Source organism: Crotalus tigris, unplaced genomic scaffold, assembly GCF_016545835.1.
Source record: "Crotalus tigris isolate CLP2741 ecotype Arizona unplaced genomic scaffold, ASM1654583v1 scf7180000024407.359931, whole genome shotgun sequence".
Lineage (NCBI taxonomy): Eukaryota > Metazoa > Chordata > Lepidosauria > Squamata > Viperidae > Crotalus > Crotalus tigris.
The window spans coordinates 224,282-247,200 of NW_024100574.1; the positions used below are offsets into that span (position 1 = coordinate 224,282).

At 40.9% G+C, this 22,919-nt stretch overlaps 1 protein-coding gene across 4 annotated transcripts in view; it reads right to left on the reverse strand.

The window, feature by feature from the left end:
* Positions 1–19,827, reverse strand: part of IL27RA (interleukin 27 receptor subunit alpha) — a 28,723-nt gene extending 8,896 nt beyond the window's left edge. The window contains exons 1-10 of one of the 4 annotated variants that reach the window (XM_039329675.1): positions 19,347–19,819; positions 18,456–18,672; positions 17,500–17,621; positions 13,566–13,713; positions 12,601–12,767; positions 11,167–11,321; positions 10,605–10,758; positions 4,085–4,164; positions 1,706–1,901; positions 729–929 (exon numbers count right to left, since the gene is read on the reverse strand). In XM_039329675.1, the coding sequence (XP_039185609.1) occupies positions 729–929; positions 1,706–1,901; positions 4,085–4,164; positions 10,605–10,758; positions 11,167–11,321; positions 12,601–12,767; positions 13,566–13,713; positions 17,500–17,566 (1,168 nt within the window). In that variant the 5' untranslated portion in view covers positions 17,567–17,621; positions 18,456–18,672; positions 19,347–19,819. Of the gene's footprint in view, positions 1–728; positions 930–1,705; positions 1,902–4,084; positions 4,165–10,604; positions 10,759–11,166; positions 11,322–12,600; positions 12,768–13,565; positions 13,714–17,499; positions 17,622–18,455; positions 18,673–19,346 lie in introns of all 4 variants that reach the window. The other 3 variants (XM_039329673.1, XM_039329676.1, XM_039329674.1) reach the window with 3 other exon arrangements.
* Between the last annotated feature and the right edge of the window lie 3,092 nt (positions 19,828–22,919).

Genomic DNA, 22,919 nt, shown 5'->3' on the forward strand with positions numbered 1-22,919 from the left:
TGTTTGTTTGTTTGTTTGCTGTATGAACCTTAGTGAGTGGCCATTGCCAGCCAGCTTTTCTCTAGGTACAGGCTGACAGCTAAGCATGCCTTCCTTTCAGCACCCAATCCAGCAGAAGACAGCTATTAAACCGTGAAAGGTAAAAGTCACACGGGTCTGCTTTAACTTGCTTCTGCAGGAAATCAAAACAGAACATGGGACTCCAAGAAGTAGTGGAAAACTTTCAGCACCAATTTTTCCAGAGGACACCTGCTCCCTTTTTTCAACAGACGAAATTCACTCCAGTATCCCAGAAGGTGCTATGACCCAATTTCCTTCTACTCCGTTTACTTAGCAGAAATGGAGGGTCAAACTAGATAAAACTCATGCATCCAAGCAGCACACTTTCATGGTTTTCATTATATAAGATGCAATTTATATGCTTCTGTCAAAATTTGAATAGTCTGGAGAAGATGGAGTTTTAATGCTATAGACCTCTCCCTTTCCCATGACCTTGCATGCTTGTCTGTAGCTGCCGTATCCAAGGAAGCTTCCTCTGGAACAAAATGAGGTGCTTTTTTTTTTTTTTTAATGAAAATAGCGGCTGCAGAGAGATATTTTCAGTCAGTGGCAGTGAAAGAGGCAGCCACAAACACGCACAAAGAGAAAAAGAGTATGTACTACATTTCCTCCTATTTTGTTGTTTACATAATTAATAACATTACTGCAGGTGAGATTGTCCATCTCACCTCTCAATAGGGCACTGGTACTGCTTCCAAGTGTGCGAGTCCAGTTCAGCAACTCTCCCGCACTATCAGCAATCTCTTTTCTCCACTCGACCACATATTCCTTAGGCTGAACCCAATGAGAATCCATGCTGGGCTTCCATGTCACGTTGAGACCCAAACCTTCTGATGCCACTACTGTCACCTCCTCAGGGCCTGGGAGCTCTAGGAAAAGGAAAGACAGTTCATCATTATGCAGGACATCGCCCATAATGCTGGCTATCATCCACACAAACAGCCATAAAATAATCCCATTAATTGCAAGCCTTGGATCTGAGCCGATCTCAAAAAGCTAAACATGGTTGGACCTGGTTAGTATTTGAATAGGAATCTATTAGTTGAAAAAAAAACCCTCCAAACCTTAAGAACAGGTCATGGCAAACTACTTAGTTGTCAAGAAAATTGCACAGATTTCCATGTCATCACCAGGCCTCACCAGGCCATCCTTCTCAAGTTGTTCAGTTTGTCTGAGGAACTCACCTGGCCTCTAAAAAAAAAAAAAAAAACTACTTGGTTTCACAAAATTTGAACCCTTGATGACCTCATTTACACATCAGTGTGGTTTTCTTGGCAGCAATACGAAAGTCATTTCTGCGTAACATTTTGAGAATTTCCACGCTTGCCACCGCCTTAGATTTTCTTCTGATTTCTCATCCAAATATAACCAGGACTTCTTAGTATTTAAGGGTTAGCCCAGGTACACTAGATGTTATGTAACTGGCAATTTCATCCCTAAACTTAGAGAATCAAAATAGTTGACTGCCTGGTACAAAATACATCAGGATCTTTTCTTAAGGTGGAGTACAATAAGGGAGACAGGAATGAGTATGTTGTGAGTGAAGGGAAAGGAAGCCACCACCTATTTTTCTTCAAGAATCAGATGAGAAAGCCAGAAAGTGAGGCAAGAAAGAACTGTTTCAACCCTGTAGTGTAACATGCACCTGTTTTCTCCAAGCTGAGATTAGCCCAGAGTGTCTTCTTAACAGAATTGCGGGCTGCTATTGAGACGTATTGTGCACCGATAGGGATCAAAGCCTGACAGCAATTGTAATTCATTCTGTAGAGTGTTTTGCTGTGGTCCTGGAAGATAATTTCATAATCAAGGATCTTTCCCTGGGCTGCTTCTGGATCCAGTGCCTGTAAGAAGGGAAGCAGAATTCCTCAGCAGAGTGAAGAAAAAGGTAGGAGGGAGGGAAGGAAGGAAGGAAGGAAGGAAGGAAGGAAGGAAGGAAGGAAGGAAGGAAGGAAGGAAGGAAGGGGAGGAGGAAGGGAAACAGGGCTGAAGTAACCCAATTTGTAATCACTTGTGCCCTGCTTCTCCTGAACCAGACACACCACAGGTACTGGACATGAGCAATCCCAGTCAAAACTGGATCAGCGGTAGAGTCTGTGCCATTGACAGGAGCAGTACAAAAATTAAAAGATAAAAGATTGCACTCATTTTGGCAAGAAAATGATAGGTTAAGAAAATGTGCACAAGCTGAATTTCTTCCTGGTTTCTTCCAAAAAGCAGGAAGCTGTCAAGTAAAAGGCATTTTATCAAGAGGCTTCAACGTTTTTCACTCCAACGACCAAGCAAGGGGGAAAAAAGGGGGGGTGGGCTTTTTTCCACTCTCTTCTTCCTCCCTCACCCTAACTACTTGTAACTGTCTCAGGTGAGAACCTCCTCTTAGGGCCCAGGAGAATCCAGCTGCCCAAAGAGGGAGAGGATAAAAAACCAGAAATAACTAGCCAGGCAGGAGCTGTAAAAGAGACCTGATTATTGCTAGTATTACCTAGCACAGTGGTGGCGAACCTATGGCACATGTGCCAGAGGCAGCACTCGGAGCCCTCTTTGTGGGCATGCGTGCCATTGCCCCAGCCCCGCCTGCCCCCATGGCCCCCTCCTCACCAGCAGCCTCCCTGGAGGAGAATCGCCCCTGGGTGTGGCCCACACGGAGCAGCGCAGCCAAGGCCATAGCTGGGCAGCAGGGACACGACTCCGCCCTTGCACCCCATAGCATGCAGATGATGCTGCGGGGTGTGGGCAGAGGGCGTGGCTGCCATGGTGCTGCAGGACTGCCTGGGTGATCTGTTGCGGCCCATGGAGGCAATGCATGTCCCTGCAGGTGGGTGGGACGGGGCGGGTGGGGGTGGAGCAGGCAGGGGGGAGGCAGGGGGGGAGGGGTGGTGGTTTTTGGGCACTCGGTCTCTAAAAGGTTCGCCATCACTGACCTAGCAGCTACTCTGAGGGAAAGAAACGAGAGAAGAAATGTATGCACATTAGGGCAATTTGCAGGTCAGTACAGAAAATGTTGTAGTTAATAAATGCTTTGACTAGCTGCCTACTTATATGTGAATTTCTAATCTTTTGTAACTTAATTTTACTGAAAGGGGAAAAAACTGGGGATGAGAGTTATTGCATGCTATTTAAGGCATTTTTTTAATTCACTGTCAGTGGAAGAAGACAAAAGATGCAGCTGCTTGAGTTACTCTCCATGAAAAAAAAAAAACATTTTCAGAATAGGATCAAGTTGAAGAGTTTTATATTTCAGAGAATTTGAAAGCATTCAGCTCTAGATAAAACGCAAGCTTGATAATATGGAAGTTATCATACATGTTCCAGGACAAGATTGTATTACTGTTATTTCTTGCCTTTACAGTATATTTTACAGAATGTTCAAAGCAACTTGATTGTTAGTAATAACTTTGGGTTTACACTTCTTAAATAAAATCTGGTATCCTAGGATGCACATTTTAGGTTAAATTAGATTCAAGTCTATGGAAAGTGTATTTTGAAAATCTCAGCTGCTAAGCTTATTACTGAATCATCATTCTGTTTGTTTTATTAGAATGAATCCTAAGCACATTTATCTTGCTCTTATTTGATAGCTCCTGACAGTTAATAGATGCCTCACCAGCACTTGGAGCACCTCTTTTCATGTATTAAAGTTTAAATAACTACTTCCAAATTTGCAGCAAGTGTATATTCTACCTATGTAAAACAGCTTCAGTTTTTAAGAATACATTAACTATTTAGATAGACTTCCTTTTTTATTTCCAAATCTTTTTTTTTCCAATTTTTTTCTTGTATCTCTAATCAAAGTGAGAAAAAGTATTTCTCTCTCTTCCTTGGCAAATTTGGCTTTAGCCCAGTTACTGATATCATTCTTGTAGAGATTTTGTTTCTTTAAACTATTATACTTTCACCCTTTTGGATCATTCATAGTTTGCCTCAAAATTCTTTTTATGCAGACTCTGATCTGGCTCTAAGAAGACTGATCTGCCCTATGACCCCACAGAGAGGAATGCTATATGATAAGAAACAGGAGCTAACTCACCTTCCAGAGCAAGAAACAGCTTTGATTCTGGCGGTCAGAAACACACTCTTTTTGCCACACATCAACTTGACCCAAAGGAGCTAAAGGAATCAGAAAGGAGGCAGGTAATTACTAAGAACAAACAGGATAACCACACACACCTACAGGTCTTCCCCCAAATAATACAAGTAAGAAACAACTGAAAAAAGAACACTGTGCATATGTATGGTTACAAATGAAAAAAAAAATCCTAATAAGGATAAGGACTCCAATAACAAAAAATTCCAATAAGGATAAGGATGCAGACCTGGCTGTTCAGAAAATTAGAAATCTACAGTAGACTCCTCCCAGCCATTCAGTGAATGCTAACACTTTTGATAACACTTGTCCCAAAATTATGTATTTTAATTGCACCTCTATTTGTCTCAAAATGCATTGTGTGAATGCAGGAAACAAGTGCTTGAAAAAGTATACATCCGAGAGCTTCCGGTGGGAGGCGACGGCGATGGCGGCTAGCTTTTAGCCGTCCAGCTGGGGAAGTGTCAGAGCCGCGGAGCGCAGCGCGCATCAGCTGGCCCGCGGCTCGGAAATCCCTTCCCGGGCAAAGGGAAGGGATAGAGAACGCAAGAGTAGAGGTAGAACCCCTGAACCCCCTCTGGATTTATTTCTAGAGGGGGTGAAAGGAGTGTTCCCTCGGAGCTCTTGCTGATCTCCGCCTCCCAGCTGTTTTTGCTTCCTAGGAAGCAAAAGAAACCGCCGCTTCTATCTCCGTGTTTACAGCATTTTGGTGAGTAATTTTTAAACGGACGGAGCAGTTTAAAGGATTTTTTGTTATATTTTAGGTGTTTATTTTTTTTATCTTTTGATTTTTACTATTTTTCCTCCTTTTCTTTGTTATACTAGTGAAAGGACTTAAGATGGCGTTTTGAAAGTGTCGGAGTTTTTTTTTCCTTTCTCTTTTGTTTTACTTTCCCTTTTTAAGGATTGTTTTTTGCTTTTGCTTTTGCTTTTGGCTTAGAATTTTTTCTTTTGAATTGTTTGCTCTTTTACTACTTATTCTTGGGATTTATTCTGGACTTTTAATGATTATAGTTTGTCTCTTTTTAAAAATTCTTTTTTTCTTTTTTTCCTCCTCCCTTTTTGGCTGGAGGGGAAAGGGAAGTGACAATTGTGCTTTTTAAAATGGCTTCAAAGAGGCAGCAGCCTTCCTCAATACCCAAGGTTATTTCTTCTCCTATAACTTCCACTGCACAGTTACAACAACAATCTAAACATGCACCACCGGCTCAGCCACCACCCTCCCCTCCTCTACCTGGACTTTCAGTACAAGAGGTTAGAGGCATAATGGGAGAGATTGTAGTTCAAATGAGAGAGGAAATGACTCAATTTGTTTCACAGATTAAATCAGAAATTAAATCTGATCTCAAAGAAGAGATAACGGGGATAAAGTCTAAATTGCAAGAAAATAATAATGAATTACGACAAGATATACTGGCAGCTGTTTCAGGTTTGGCTACTGTGGTGGTTAAGCTTGATGCAAGGCTTGAGGAAGTGGAAGACAAAGTTGACTTTTTAGATGATAAAATTCAAGACGTGGAAAGGAAGGTGGACTCCTCACAAGAAGATATTTTGATGTTTCAGTATAGACAGATGGAGTATGCTCTGAGGATTAGAGGCCTCAAGGAAGATATGAATCAAGATTTGATGGAGGTGGTTCTTAGTGATCTGGCGCTGGCTTTGGATATGGATAAAGGAGAATTACAGAGAGAAGTGGAAAAAATTTATAGACTCAACTCCTGGATTGCTAAGCAGAAGAATTTGCCCAGAGATGTGGTGATTTACTTTACAAAGAAGTCCCTGCGGAATGAGATTATACAAGCTTTTTACAACAAAAGATTTCAGATTGCCGCCCAAGATGTCATCATTCTAAAGGAAATCCCATCTAAAATTTTAAGAAGTAGGAAAGACTTTGCTTTTTTAACCAATGAGCTTAAAGCTAGATCGATGCCATTCAGATGGGAAATTCCGATGGGTATCGTTTTGAGCCATGCTGGGACACGTTACAGATTGAACACAGTTGACAAAGCTAGAGATTTCTATACTTCGGTCCTGAGTGCAGGCTCAACTTCATCTGGTCGGAAATCTTTGAGTGGTAAGGAACCTGAGCAGCAATCTGAGGCACTAGATTTGGTTTCCGCAGGGATGATAGAAGTGGCAAAGCAACGCCAAACGCAGGCTAAAGAGCAGAGGATGACTCGTGCAGCCTATAAGCGTAAAGAGAAAGAGCAACGTAAAAAAGAGCCGAAAGAGAATTCTCCTGGAAGTGCATCACCGCCGGTGGGAGGAGCAAGACCCAAGAGTTATGCAACACACGCAGCTCTGTCAGAGTTTGATGGTGTCTTCTCCAGGCTGCGTGCCAAGGGAGATGGCAAAGTTTTTGACCTGGAATGTTAATGGATTGAATTCTCCTCAGAAACGGAAAAAAATCTTTTATTATTTGAAACAACATACCAATGATGTTATTTGTTTACAGGAAACTCATATTCTACTTAAAGATCAGAAATATTTAGTTAATGCTCGTTTGGGATCTCATTTTATATCTCCTGCACCTGGGAAGAAAGGGGGAGTTGTTATATATGTCAAACAAAACCTGCCAGCTTGTCTGGTAGAATCAGATCCCCAGGGGAGATATGTGATGATTGAACTTGGTATTTATGGTAAGAAAGTACTTATAGTTGGACTTTATGCTCCAAATCAACAACAGGAACAATTTTATAAACAGTTACACCAAAAAATAACTTTGCTTGATTATAGATCAGTGGTATTAATGGGTGATTGGAATGGTGTCTTAGACACACAAAGGGATAAGAAAGGTTCCTCTCCTTTTCTTAAACAAGCAAGGCTACCTAAAGCCTTTTTTGATATGAAAGAAGACTGGGAATTAAGGGACTATTGGCGGGAACGTAATCAAGAGGAGAGAGACTTTACTTTTTTTTCTGACAGACACCAATCTTTTTCAAGAATTGACTTTTTCTTGATTACCACGGATTTGTATAATAAAGTAAAGAATGTAAAGATTTTTCCTAGATCACTGACGGATCATAGTCCAGTTTGGATGGAGTTGATTCAAGAGAAAGAGGAAAGAAGATCCTGGAGAGTTAATGAAAATTTGTTTAGACAAGAGAAGAATGTTCAAAAACTAAAGGAGTGTTTAAAGGACTATTTTGCTTTGAATATGTACAAGGGGACTTCAATGTCAATGGTATGGGATGCAGGTAAAGCATTTATGCGCGGTGTTTTGATAAAAATGAATAATTTTTATAAGCGAAATCAGATTCAGAAACGTAGAGAACTTGAAGATGAAATTAAACTAAAAGAAAGGGCTTTGATTCTAAATCCTTCTGATGAAAGTACTAAAGAATCTGTAAAGTTATTAAGGTCACAATTTAATATGTTGATAGCAGATCAAGCTGCAACCAATTTATTATTTATGAAACAAAATACATTTTGTAATGCTAATAAGCCGGGGAGATGGTTGGCTTATCAATTAAGAAAGAAACAGAGACAGAGAATAATAGAGAAAATAAATTATAAGGGTAAACTAGTTTCTCAGAAGGAATTAATTAAAAAATCTTTTTTGGATTATTATCAAAACCTATACAAATCTACTAATGTACAACTGTTAGATATAAATAAATATTTAGCTGAGGCAAGTTTTCCTAAACTGACTGAGGATCAGAAATATGAAATTAATGGTTTAATTACTAAGGAGGAAATTGCCTCAGCAATTCAACAATTGAAATTAGGGAAAGCACCGGGTACGGATGGGTTAACAGCTGTTTATTATAAAGCCTTAATGGAGGAGATGATTCAACCATTAAATGATCTTTTTAATGGTATCTTACAGGGTTTAGAGATTCCTCCTTCATGGCGTAGTGCTTTTATATCATTGATTCCAAAGGAGGATCAAGATCTTACTTTACCAAAAAACTATAGGCCTATATCTCTTTTAAACGTGGATTATAAGATATTTGTAAAAATTTTGGTAAATAGGCTTATGAGGGTGGTGCATCATCTTGTGCATAAAGATCAATCAGGGTTTATAACAGGAAGGTATATGAAAAACAATGTTAGACAAATTATTAACTTATTAGAATACTTAGATAAGAACAACCAAGTTCCTGCAGGGCTCATATTTTTAGATGCTGAAAAAGCATTTGACCAACTGAATTGGCATTTTATGCTAAGAGTAATGGAAGAAATGAATTTTGGTGAAAACATATTACAAGCCCTTAAGGTAATATATCAAAAACAAACAGCACAAATTATTGTTAATGGAGGTTTGTCGGAGGTTTTCACAATAGAGAAAGGTACTAGACAGGGGTGTCCTTTATCGCCATTGTTGTTTGTTTTAACATTGGAAATATTATTGATCAAAATTCGAGAGTCTCAGGAAATTAAAGGAATATATGTTAATAAAAAAGAATATAAGTTGAGAGCTTTTGCGGATGACTTGGTTGTTACTTTGTCGCAACCTGATTATTCTGTAGTAAACTTATTACAGTTGATTCACCATTATGGTTTGGTCTCGGGTTTTAAGATTAATGTAAATAAGACTAAAATTTTACCTAAAAATATGTCGAGTCAGGAGAAGCAGATTTTGGTTAACTCGACGGGTTTTGAGATTGTTAATAAGGTAAAATATTTGGGGGTGATGCTGTCTGTTTCTAATGCAAAATTATTTAAAAATAATTATGAAAGGTTGTGGGTCAGGGTACAGAAAGACTTGAAGAACTGGGAAAAGCTGCAATTATCCCTCATGGGAAGAATTGCAGTGATAAAAATGAATATTCTACCCAAGTTTCTTTTTTTGTTTCAAATGTTACCAATTTTGAAAAATGAGATTAATTTAAATGAGTGGCAGAAGGGTCTCAATAAATTTATTTGGGCAGGGAAAAAACCAAGGGTTAAGTTCAAAATTATGCAAGACTTCCGTGAGAGGGGTGGACTCAAGGTACCAAATTTGAAATTATATTATGATGCGGTGGTTTTAACATTAATTAGTGACTGGGTAAATTTGACAAACTCTGAGATACTTTATCTAGAGGGATGGGATTTACTTTATGGGTGGCATGCCTATTTAATATTTAATAAAAAAATAGATTGGGCTTTTAAATCTCATATTTTAAGAATTTCTTTACTTAGGATCTGGAGAAAATATTATAAAAGTGATTTTAAAGTACCATTATGGGCTATACCTTGGCATGCGATAGAAGGAATAAAAAGAGGGGTTAAAATGGATATGGTGTCTTATAGACAGTTACTTAAATGGGATGGACAAAACTGGCAATTAAAATCACGGGAAGAATTAGCACAAGAAAATTTTACTTATTCTTGGTTCCAATATAGGCAACTACTAGATAGATGGAAGATGGATTGTAAGGTGGGTTTTCTTAGAGAAGATGAAAATCTTATTAAGCAACTGAAGGATCAAAGACAAACCCACATTAAGAGAATTTATGGGGTTTTAGTTGAATTGGACTCAGAAACGGAACTAATTAAAGATTGTATGATTAGATGGGCGCAGAACTTTGGTGAGCCAGTTTCATTGGACACCTGGGAAACTATTTGGGTGAGAAATGTCAAATTTACTCAAGCACAGAATTTAAGGGAGAATTTTTATAAAATGTTTTATAGATGGCACCTTGATCCACAAAAAATGTCTTACATGTACCCTGACGTGCAACCTAAATGCTGGAGATGTGGTTATAAGGAGGCTTCCTATTATCATATTTGGTGGTCATGTAGAGAGATAAAAGCATTTTGGATCAAAATATGGTGGAATATCCAGAGAATTTTTAGAAGGAGGGTAAAATTTACTCCGCAATTATTTTTGTTAGGTATTGTTACAGATTGTGATACAAAGGAGGTTGTATTGATGTTAAATTTGATCACAGCCGCGAGGCTGTTAGTTGGACAATATTGGAAGAAGGAATCTTTGCCTACATTGCAGGAATGGTTTTTTAAAGTAGCTTATCTGGCGGAAATGGCAAAGATTTCGGCTTTCTTAAAGCAACAAACGCAAGAGAAGTTTTTTGCTATCTGGGACAAATGGATAAAATTTATACAATTTAGATTGGGTATACAAAAATATCATATAGCTTTTTCATAAGTTTTATTTTTATATATATTATAGATATCTTTTTTGTATATATAAATATAAAGTTTTTAATTTAATTTTTATTTTTTTTTATTGCTTAAGCCTATATTCTGCTCTGGGAAGCTCAGGGGGGGGGAAGGGAGGGTTTTTGGGAGGGGTGTGGGGTGGGGTTTTTTTTTTTATATGTATTGTTTAATTTTTTTTTTCTTCTGTATATGTTGTTTTTTGTTTTGTATTGTTCTTGTTTTTCTTGTAAAATTTATAAAACTTTTAATAAAAAAAAAAAAAAAAAAAAAGTATACATCAACCAGATTTCTGCTGAGGTCCTACTGCATTCACTTTGATTGCATGAATTTCTGCTTCATCCACAGCTGTACCTACCAGCCTCACAGGTACAGAAGGATTTGGAAGAACTCCATTCGCTCCAAAGGTCTTTTTTATTTTCTGGGATGCACCGTACCTGCACTTCATAGCAGGTGAATGGTTTCAGGTCATAGAATTCATGATTTTCTTGGTCTAGATGGGCCTCCTGCAGCTGGGAATGGAACATACTCATATTGTTGTTGTTATATTAACATTCTACCCATCCATTTTGCAAGGTCACGCAAAGGGATCCAAGTTGAAACAAAAATTTCAAAAACCCTCCATCTAAATTTCCACTAGAATTGCAGCAAGTCTAATATTACATCGCAAGAAAAGAATAGCATGCTGGATGCAGATCCATATCATGTTTACTATTAGGACCTAAAGTAATATATAACAGCTAAAGCAAGGATTTGGGAATGGTCTCCAGGAAACTGCCTTCAGTTGGTTAACGGGGAAATCCTAGACAAAGCCAGCTGTAGTTCAATGGAATGGACCTTCAGCAGAGAGAAACAATTCATACGATGGGAAAAAATGCAATACATACACAAAGCAGGTCACAAATGCAAGATAGACTCACATAGGTCCATTCATGGTCTGTGGATATCTTGTATCGAATAGCATAAGTGAGAGGTTGGTCACTATGCAATTCAGACCAGTGAGGGTTTTTCCATGTCACTATGGCTTCAGAGCAATCCTGTTCTACGTGATCCAATTCAGGAGGACAAGGCTTCACTGAAACATGAGGGAAGAGTTTAATCATATATCGTATCACTCACTGTTACTCCTAACTGCCACACCTAGTGATAAAAGCATTGATCTAGACACAGACATTGCTCTAAGCCAAAATATGGATGGTTTATTTTTAACTAAGCAGTGTGTGAAACTGTGGACAGAATAGTGATTTGTGTAGGGCTGTTTTGGCATATTCAACAAACCTTGGTTAGAAAATCTTGGCTTTGCACAATACATCTCTCTCATCCTGTCAATGGTTTATTGAATAAGCCACAACTGACTGGGTTTTCATATTATCCTAAATCATAAGCAAGCCAAGCATGTCATAGCTTTTCAAAATGTGTGCATTTAGTCAAGATATCTTTAGTCTAAAGCAGTGGTTCTCAACCTGTGGGTCGGGATCCCATTTGGGGTCGAACGACCATTTCACAGGGATTGCCAAACAATGCAGTCCGCCATTTTTTTCCCCTTTTCCTTAGCTGTGCTACTCCCTTTTATTCTATTGGGGGTCGCAGCATTAAAAAGGTTGAAACCACTGGCCTAAAGGTATCTGTCCTACTGTAAATCCAATCCTTCTTATACTTGGGACCCAGTCTTGAGTTTCCAGAGTCATACAGAAGTCTGCTATCTGAAATGCCCCATGCAATTCCTCAGGAGGTAGAAAATTCAGAATGTTAGTCTATAGACCAGTGGTGGCAAACCTATGGCATGGGTGCCAGAGGCAGCACTCAGAGCCCTCTCTGTGGGTACGCATGCAGTCGCCCCAGTCCTAGGCCTTCAGCTGGGTTTTAAAAAGCCTTTTCGCTTTAGGCCTCCGCCGCCGTGTGCAAAAAAAAAAAGTTCAATCAGTCAATTTCAACTTCTCGCGGGAAAAAAAAAAGATCTTGCAAAGTTGGAATTGATTGAACTTTTTAGTCCCACCCAGTCTGCCGTTACCACAGCCACGCCCAGCCAATGGGCCACGCCCAGCCAATGGGCCACACCCACCCGGCACTCAATGATGCATAAGTGCGTTTTGGGTTGCAGTTTGGGCACTCAGTCTCTAAAAGGTTTGCCATCACTGCTATAGACCCAACTGGCTGCTGTGAGAGGACTATAGAGATGAGCATGAGCATCAGAGTCAATACAAACAAGGAGAGTGACAAAAGCCAAAAGGGGCCAACACTTGGCCTGCACAAGTAGGCAAGAAAAGCAAGGCACTTTTTTGAAGCAAAAAATGATCGTTGTTTCCCAGATTCATTCTCAGAGCATTCTGGCTCTCTAATTTAGTTTCTCTAACCTATTTCATCCAGGCTGAAGGTTAATTTCTTGAAGACAGCAATCCCGGCTGCACTGTGAACTTCCATCCAGACACTGTATTTGTCTCCATGTGTCAGGTTTCTTCGTTCAATAAGCAGCCAGTTCTGTCCCGTCTGGGCTATCACTAAGTGCACTTGGCCAAGATGTCTTCAGAAAAACAAAGATATACAGATATATCTAACAATAGTTTATATAAATGGAAACTAAACCTTTGCTATTTCCTATCAATCCAGCTGTCCTGCCCAAGCAGGCATCTTTCAAGAGTTGCAAATACAGGCACATAGGTACCCACAAAACTGTTTGTCTAGTCCCCTTTAAACCCTTTTTTAATTATTCTTCTTGACTTCCAACTGTCTCTGCCTTTTAATCTTTGCAAAACTGAAGATTTTGCCTGGTGGCAGCAATTACAAAAGAGATTCTATATAGAACTTTTAATTTTTAAAGAAAGAAAAGCCTAAGCCAGCTAAATGTTAAAAACAAGTCATTTAAAGCAGTCATAATTTAGAAATGATACTTCTTTCTTTCCTGTGCACTAAACATCTATAAAAAGTTTAAACTCTATAGTCAAGGTTCTTATGTTCTCTGGGCTTTAATGAAAAGACTTCTGACACTTGCTGTTTATGATGGTAGCTCCTATGTGCTTTTCTGAAAATCTCTCTCAGCGCTCCCAATCCACTCAGTTCAACTGACAAAGAGAACTCTTTCATTATTTTCCTTAATATTCTACACTTTTCTAATATTGGCCCATTTGGCTAAAATCTTCATTCATGAAACTATAAAATCCTAATAGGTTATTCCTTTACTCTCTGTAATTCCCTATACTTCCTAAATAAAGTCATTTAGCCAATAGATTACACTGGCCAACATAAGAGGTCCTAGTTGAAAAAGGCAATGATTTATTAATTTGGATATTTGCACTATAAGTCAATATAAGGGCTCACTAACAGCAGCATTTTGCTAAATTTTAGGCTCTGGTAGTGAAGGATATAGGTGGCGTTAGCATTTTGAGATTCCCAGGTCAACCAGCTGCAGTTCACAAAGTTGCTGAAAAATGGTTGGAAGCACTGCAGGCCCATAGTGGCATCTGGGTCACCTACAAAAAAAAAATAAATCACAAATCAGCATTCCAAATTACTGCAGTTGAAGACACATTTCATGGGAAGGGATTATAGCTACATGGAAGTTAGGATCCTCCTAACCCAGGGGTAGGCAACCCAAAACACTCAAAGAGCCACTTGGACCCGTTTCCCACCAAAAACAAAACACTGGGAGCCGCAAAACCCTTTTGATATCTAAAATGAAGATAACACTGCATATATCCTTTTTTACCTTTATTATAGGTGTGTGTATGTGTGTGTGTGTGTGTATGTGTATATGTGTGTATACACACACACACACACACAGACACACAAACACATATACACATTAAAAATAAAAGTAAAAATATGACTCTTGGGAATATCCATACTATTAAAACAATGATCACCAAAAGAATGCTTTAAGAGAATAAAATTACATACACACACAGGTAAAAAAAGGATATATGCAGTGTTATCTTCATTTTAGATGTCAAAAGGGTCTCTCTCTCCCTCCCTCTCTATCTGCCCTTGGTCTGCCACTCCTCTTCCCCCACTCTCTCTCTCTCTCTCTCTCTCTCTCTCTTTCTCTCTCTCTCTTTCTCCCCCCCCCCATCTGCTGCTCACCTGGCAAGCTTCAAGCTGTTGTCCAACAACCTCCGGGGTAGGCAACCTCGTCTCTTTTATGACTCATGGACTTCAACTCCCAGAATTCCTGAGTCAGCCTAACTGGGCTAGCTAGCTCTCTCCTGCCCTTCCTGCTTCCTGCTTCCTTCAGAGACGCAGCAGAGGGAGGAGCTCCGCTCAGAAAGCTTTTCAGCTCCTCGGAGAACACTGTGAGTGCACTCTGTTTTACACATACACACACACACACACACACACACTCACCCAGACACACACAGAGAGAGAGAGAGAGAGAGAGAAGCAGGGAAGTGCAATTGCCTCTCTCTGTCTCTGTCTCTCTCTGCAAAGGCAGAGGAGGCTGGGAGCCACAAGGGAAGGCTCAAAGAGCCGCATGCGGCTCCGGAGCCACAGGTTGCCGACCTGTGTCCTAACCAAACTTTTCCTAACTCTTATCTTTGTGTTAGAACAGCAACTTGAAAAATCCCCAGAGAGAATCCTATAATCCTAATGTAGCTAGAAGAAAGACTTGGGAGAAGAGATCCCAGAAGAGGATGCAATAGGTTGGAAACAGTGTGGAGTTCAGTCCTGACCTGCCACTGTTTCAACAGTTGCCTGCCCTAGAAATCATTATACCAATTAGCCACCAGCAACTGAGGGCCAATGGAAAGATGTCTCTAGGAATCTCCTTAGAGACACTCCAACAGCAACAAATAAAACAGTTCAATACTATTTATAATCAAAGCCATAAGGAAAAAAAATCCAGCATGCCTATAATAAAAAATGTAGGAAGAGCAAGTACCATCCCTATTCTCCTTTGAGAATAAATAGCTAAGTAGACCTGCAGTTAGAACAAGCTGGCATTTTGGGCTACCCCAGAAAATAAATTGTGCATACAGGCTGAGAAAGCTGAAGACCTGGTTGAATTGAGGCTGCTCTCACCTGATAATAAGTTTCCACTGCTGTAGCAAGAGTGCACAAACCTGTGCTGTATACATCTATAGCAGTGATGGCGAACCTTTTAGAGGTTCGTTTGTGTGACGGCGACCCCTGTCACACAAACGTGCCGCGCATGCGCGGCACCCCGCCATGCGTGGCGGCACCCCCATGCGCGGCGCGCATGCGCAGCGGTGCCCCATGCGTGGCGTGCATGCGCGGCGGCGCCCCCATGCGCGGCGCGCATGCGCAGCGGCACCCCCCCGAGGGGGAAAAATGGCGGATCGCCTTGTTTGGCGACCCCCGAGAAATGGTCGATCGACCCCAAATGGGGTCGCGACCCATAGGTTGAGAACCGCTGTTTTAGAGACTGAGTGCTCAAAAACTGCCCCCCCACTCTACCCCCCCTGCCCCACTCCCGCTCTGCCCCCCATCCCCTGCTCCGCCTGCCCACAGGACCATTCACTGCCTCCAGGGCCTGCCGCAGATCACCCAGGCAGCCCAGCAGCGCTTTGGCAGCCACATCCTCTGCCTGCGCCCTGCAGCATCAACTGCATGATGGGGCGTGAGGGCAGAGTCTTGTCTATGCTGCCTGGCTGCCATGTCCTTGGCTGCGCTGCTCTGTGTGGGCTACACGCAGGGGCGACTCTTTCAGGGGGGCTGCTGGAGAGGAGGGGTCATGGGGGGAGGCAAGGCTGGGCAATGGCACATGTGCCCACAGAGAGAGCTCCGGGTGCCGCCTCTGGCACCCGTGCCATAGGTTTGCCACCACTGATCTATAGAGTGATCCAGAGATAATGAATCTACATGGATTGAATGTTCTAAATACAACTGAGTTGCATTTGAATCTGATGGGATCTTATAATGAGCAATAGAACTAAATGGTCCCAAATTGTTGAGAGTCCCTGTTACCATTTATCTGTTTTGTTACCTAGAAATATCAATTTTAAACTTAATGAATGTTCATGTGTGCTGTTTGTCATCCAACTACTAGGATTATGATTACCGCCATTCAAAATAGATGCAGGAATTACACAGTCAAGAACTGCAAATGAGATTGATTATGTAACAAACAGTAGAAGAAGCTCATCATATGCAAACTACCATCACAGGAAGATATTAAGGTATTAAATGTTTAAGGCTATGCCATATTTACTATCAGGAAGGGAATTGCTGCAGCACATCACAAAGGATGGGACAAGAATGTGTATTCCTTTTTTTTTTTTTAAGAATAGCATTAAGCCTATTTCGAGTTTGCACAACACTAAATATAATGCAAATATGTCCTTCACCTTCAAATTCTAAAAAATTATGTCATTTTGCTACCAATTTTTAGTTGTCAGAAGGAGCGGGCCTCTGGAGGCCAAGGTTGGCCATTATTGTTCAATCCCTTTCAGGGTATTATTGAAAATAAAAAATAATGTGTTTATTTGAAGAACATTTAAAACAAGTTCAGCTCAAACTGACATCTGGGATTAATACAATTAGAACATACACTTTGCTAATTCCTGCTGTCTCTACTTTTTCCCCCAATTGTCAACAGACCAAATTTCCTTTCCCCTACCTTCAACCCTAAGACATAATTCTTTATTCTCCAGGTTATCTTTTCCAGCTATTTCAAACATAAGCCCCCAATATAGTTTTGCCATCACTCAATCAGCAAGCAAGATAAAGGTCAATGTGTCGAAAATGTTTCGCCTGCTTCACTTCTTCTACTTTGGAGGCCTGTTTGGGGTTCTTGACAGATTTCCTGTGTGGGTTTTAAAGAGCAGGGGGCAAGAAGGTGACAGTAGCAGCAGCAGTCATCACTAAGTGCAAGTCTTCACACATTTGACCGTCCTTCTTGTTGTCTTGAAGTTATGCAAACGTGTCTGGCCTGCCTGCCTCTCCTTAGCAAACAGAGATCTGAAGATATGATAGTTCCACAGATCTATTAAGGTCACAAGGAACTGAATATATATTGTCTTACCACTGGAGCCCTAAATGGCTGCCATTTCAGGTCCCTTTAAACTGGATCCACAACTTACAACAAATCTGAGACATGGTGCCTAAATTAAAGAGATCTGAAATGGGATATGGATTTAAACCCTCAGTTAAAGAGAGGCATAGAAAAGTTAAAAATGGTTCAGCTCACATGTTCATTAACTGGAATTGACATCTAAGCATATTGGCTTTCCCTCGAGAGCACAGATGAAGTTTTTAGGAAACAGATCTACTGAAGCAAAGCAATAATATTTCTCCTTTACCTTTTTTCAGCATAGAGACCTTGAAGGCTAGGAGTAGCAACCCTGCAGCATCCCATCTGTTTCTCATGATGCTAACTCAAGTAGTGATATGATGGAGGAGCACCTGGAGAAATGCTCAGCCTCTGTAACATTAAAAGAAAATTATTCCATCTTCAAGTTATTAACAGAGCAGAAAATAAAACATTTTCAAACTCAAAGAGTTTGAGGGTTGAATAAGGGTTGGGAAGGAAGCAAGGATTGGAAAATTGTTGTGTTGAAAATTGAAACTTATTGTTGGCAATATGCTACAAGGACCGAATAACCATATTGCTCAAAAGATAAGCCACAGCAATGGATGAAGGGGGAAATAAGAACTGTTCCCTAAAATTTCACATATGCTGGGTATGTTTTATAATCAATTATCAATGGGCTCACTGTTTTATCCAATCTACTGCAATTTGAATAAAGTACAATAGACTAAGTTCTTATATTAGGTTGGTTTACAAATCCTAATAGCATAGTTTGTGATTCCAACTAAGTCGAATCAAAGCAAATAATGTGAAGTATTAACCCAACACACTGTAGATTATCAGCAAAATACAGGGAGCAGCTGTGGATTAGTTAGTTATACATGGAGTAGATACATAAAATTTCCCCAGGTCATTTCTCTGACAGTGATTATGTTCGGACACCATAGTATCTGCCTTATTCACATATTAAATGTAGTTGTTTTCATCATATTATGTAAGCTAGTCATTTTAAAACTGATTTATAATTTAGCATGTTGCATGAAGCACTTCATGGAGTTTTTGCAATGCTACTTGCATACAGATATATTTAATCAATTTAGAAACTACTCAACTTCTAACCCTACACTGAAAATGTAATGAAAAGAGTTCATAAGCAGCCCAAAGACACATAAGCAAACAAAACAAAACCCCTATTCAATAGGGGCTCAACATTAATCTGCCCCATACCCTGGGAGAACAGATAGGTCTTCAGTAGCTTCCTGAATGTCATAGGATGGGAACATAATCTAGATCTGGATTTGGAGAAACTGGTTGATAGGATGTATTCCTTATGTTCGATGTGCCCAAGATCACATGGTAACGTTGTTGTTAATTGCGAAGTCGTGTCCGACCCATAGACAATGTTCCTCCAGGTCTTCCTGTCCTCACATGGTAACTTACAATGCTAATAAAAAAAACAGGAGAAAGAGTGCCAGGAATCTGTTTCGGGATGGGACATGGACTTTTCCAGGACCAAATCAGAGTGACTGAGGATCTCTTCTAGCAGACAGGCAAGACAGACAATTGGCGGATGTGACAACCTCGGATCTATACTGTCTTCCGAAGGAATCAGGTAGCGCGACCTTCCCTATTGCCTGTGCTGTATAACGGTATTCGAAGCAGCCCCTACAGATATCCTGAGGCAGTGCCACAACTCTCAGTTCATCTGGCTCCAATGTTTCATGCTAACTGCTAATTTCTATAAATGCCTTCCAGCTAGAAAAATCAACGTCCCGACCGGAGATCGAATACGATATACGAATACGGAGTGGAGGTCCCACAATGACCCTCCCCACCCCCACACCATTCCGTGTGTGATAATATTGGGAATTCATAGAGATTTCTGGGACCAGATAAGTCGCCTGTTTAAATTGCTCTTCGGCTCCCACTTGAACTAAATAACTCCAAACAGTCCCCTTCCACTTTATATGAGCCATTCATCGGAAGCTAATTTTAATCGGAAAAGACTCGCAGAAGGAAAGTTCCCAATTGCTTGAGAAGATCCGAGGAAAGCATGCAGAAAATCCCAAGCAATTTTTCCTCGAAAGGAGAAGGAGCTTTCCCCCTTAGCTCACTTACCACCATCAGCTGCCAGCGCTCCCCATCCTGAATATTTCCCAGCACCGCAAAGAAAAGACTGTCGCGAGTTGACTCAACGCTTCCCGGACGGCGCCGCGCCAGGCGCGTGAAGCTACCCTAGTCGCTCCAGGGCCCCGAACGCCGCGCGCCGCGCTTGCTCCGCCCTCGGCCCAGCCGCTGTGGAGGGGAGGCGGATAGAGGGGCGACCGCTGCTCGCAGATTATTTCTATTTCCTCTTCTGATGCAGACCGTGTTTATCACAAAGGGTTGAGACGAAAGAGGAAGCCGCCTGCTTCCTTCCTGCATGCCGCGCTCTCCAAAGACCAAAAGAGGAACGTAAGGCCGGCGTAAAAGAGGAACTTGGGCGGCTAATGAGAAGCAGCACAGGCAGCGGGATTTACTCACGCCCTCGGGCTTTAGGCTCGGGATAATAATAATAACAATAACGAGAAAGAACTGGAAAAGATAACAAAATACAAAGACCTACAAATAGAAATAGAAAGACTGTGGCAAAAACAAGCAAGGGTAGTACCAATAGTAATAGGCGCCTTGAGTACAATCCCAAAACAACTGGAGCACCACTTGAACACCATTGGCATTGACAAATTCGCTATTAGTCAATTGCAAAAGGCCTTACTAGGAACTGCTTCCATCCTGCAACGATATCTGTAATACCATCAAACATCCATATCTGCCTATCCCAGGTCCTGGGTAAAGACTCGATAGGTAGACAAAATGCCAAATCCAGTCTGAACATCTGGCTGACTGTGTAATGATCCATAATAATAATATAGTTGGAAGGGATCTTGGAGGTCATTGAGTCCAACCCCCTGCTCAGGCAGGAAACCCTATACTATTTCAGACAAATGGCTGTCCAGTCTCTTCTTAAAAACTTCCAGTGCTGGAGCATTCACAGCTTCTGGAGGTAGGTTGTGCCACTGATTAATTGTTCTAACTGTCAGGAAATTTCTCCTTAGTTCTAGGTTGCTTCTCTCTTTGGTTAGTTTCCATCCGTTGCTTCTTGTCCTGCCTTCAAGCACTTTGGAAAATAACTTGACTCCCTCTTCTTTGTGGCAGCCCCTGAGATACTGGAACACTGTTATCATGTCTCCCCTCATCCTTCTCTTCGTTAAACTAGACATACCCAATTCCAGCAACCATTCCTTATATGTTTTAGCCTCCAGTCCCCTAATCATCTTGGTTGTTCTTCTCTGTACTCTTTTTAGAGTCTCAACATCTTTTTTACATTGTGGTGACCAAAACTGGATGCAGTATTCCAAGTGTGGCTTTACCAAGGCATTGTAAAGTGGTATTAATACTTCATGTCACTGTCCTGCTGGAGGCCACAGGACAGATAGAATAGAGCTGGAAGGGACCTTGGAGGTCTTCTAGTCCAGCCTCCCGCTCAAGCAGGAGAACCTATACCATCTCAGACAAGTGACTGTCAGCCTCTTCTTAAAAACCTCCAATGATGGAACGCCCACGTTTTTTGAGGGCAAGCAGGTTAATTGTCCTCACTGTTAGGAAGTTTCTCCTCAGTTCCAGGTTGCTTCTCTCTTTGGTCAGTTTCCAACCATTGTTTCTTGTCCTGCCCTCTGTGCTTTGGAGAATAGTTTGATGCCCTCTTCTTTGTGGCAGCCCCTCAGATACTGGAATACTGCTATCATGTCATCCCTGTTTCTTTTTTTTTTTAGACTGGCCAAACCCAAGTCCTGCAGCCATTCTTCATATGTTTTAGTCTCCAGGCCTTTGATTATCTTAGTTGCTCTTCTCTGAACTTTTTCCAAAGTCTCAATATCTTTTTTGTAGTATGGTGACCAAAATTGGCTGCAGTATTCCAGGTGTGGTCTTACTAGGGTTTCATAAAGCGGTACTAATACGTCACGTGATCTTGATTCTATGCCTCTGTTTATACAACCCAGGATAATATTAGCTTTTTTGGCTGCTACTGCACATTGCTGGCTCATAGTCAAGTGATCGTTCACTAGGACTCCAAGGTCCCTCTCACAGTTACTATTTTTGAGCCATGTCTGCCTAATCTGTACTTATACCTTTGATTTTTCCTGCCTAAATGTGAGATCTCACTTTTCTCCACATTAAAATTCATTTTGTTGGATAGGACCCATTGATGTAAGAAATAAACGGCCTGCCCTGTGTTTGCTGGATTTAATGCTCTGGACTTGATATCCCAATAGGGCTGGGAGATGTATTTATGTCCATTAGCTGCAATTAAACCAATTCCTCCCAATATTTGGATGCATCAAAAAGGATTTTGCATAGGAGCGTATCTGCTGCATCTATGCATGAGTTAATGTACTTTGCTTATTTTTCTCTACTTGGTTGCAAGAATAAATTGGGTCTTCCATTTTTAACTAAAAAAAATTGTTATTGGAAGAGTAGCTTCCATTTGAGTCAGGTTTTTTATAACATGCTAAACTAAAAAGCTAGATTTATAAACATATACCATTCCCAGGTCTAATGACATACAATTCATTATCTGTTAGCTTTAGTTGTTAGTTCTCTAGCTTTCCCCCACACACACACAAAGTTTGGTATACGTGAATTGAATCATAGAAGCATAAGACTGGGAGGGACCTTAAAGGTATTCCGGTCACAACCCCCTGCCCAGGGCAGGTCACCTAATATCATCCTGAACAAAAATGATTGTATAATCTCTTCTTGAAAACCTCCACCAATGGAGCATCCACAGCTCCCGGAAGCAAGTTCTGCCATTGATTAGTTATTCTGTCAGGAAATTCCTCCATAGTTCCAGGTAGGATCACCTTCTGATGAACTTTGGCCCATTGCTTCTTGTCCTATTTTGGAAAATAAGTAGACCTCTTCTTTGTGACAGCCCCTCAAGTACTGGAAGACAGTTATATCTCACCTAATTCTTCTCTTTGTTATACCTAATTCCCTTAACTGCTCATCCTATGATTTGGCCTCCAGACCCCTTATCATCTCTGTTGCTCTTCTCTGCACTTTCTAGGATGTCAGCATTTTTTCTGTATTGTGGTAACCAGAATTGGACACAGTATTCCAAGTGTGACCTCACTAGTGCAGTATAAAGCAGTACTGTCACTTCTCATGGTCATGATGTTTCTGTTGATGCAGCTTAGGATTGCATTGTCGTTTTTGGCAGCCTCAGCACACTGCTGGCTCATACTTAAGTGGTTGTCCACCAGGACACCTAGATCCCTCTCACAATTACTGCTGTTGAGCCAGATACTGCCTATTCTATAATGTGCATTTGGTTTTTCTGCCTAAGTACAGATTCTTACTTTTCTCACCACTGAACTACATTGCATTGGATAGGGTCCAATGCTCAAGTTTGTTAGGATCCTGCTGAATCTTGAATCTATCTTGCTAAATGTTAGCAATTCTCCCCAGCTTGGTGCTATCTGCAAATTTGATGAGTTCCTCTTCTATCCCCCTCATCTAGATCGTTTATGAAGTTGTTGAAGAGTACTGGGCCTAAGACAGAATCTTGAGTTACTTCACTGCATTCTTCCCTCCACATATATTGAAGACTACACACTGAATGTGGTTGGTCAGTTAACTGTGAATCCATCT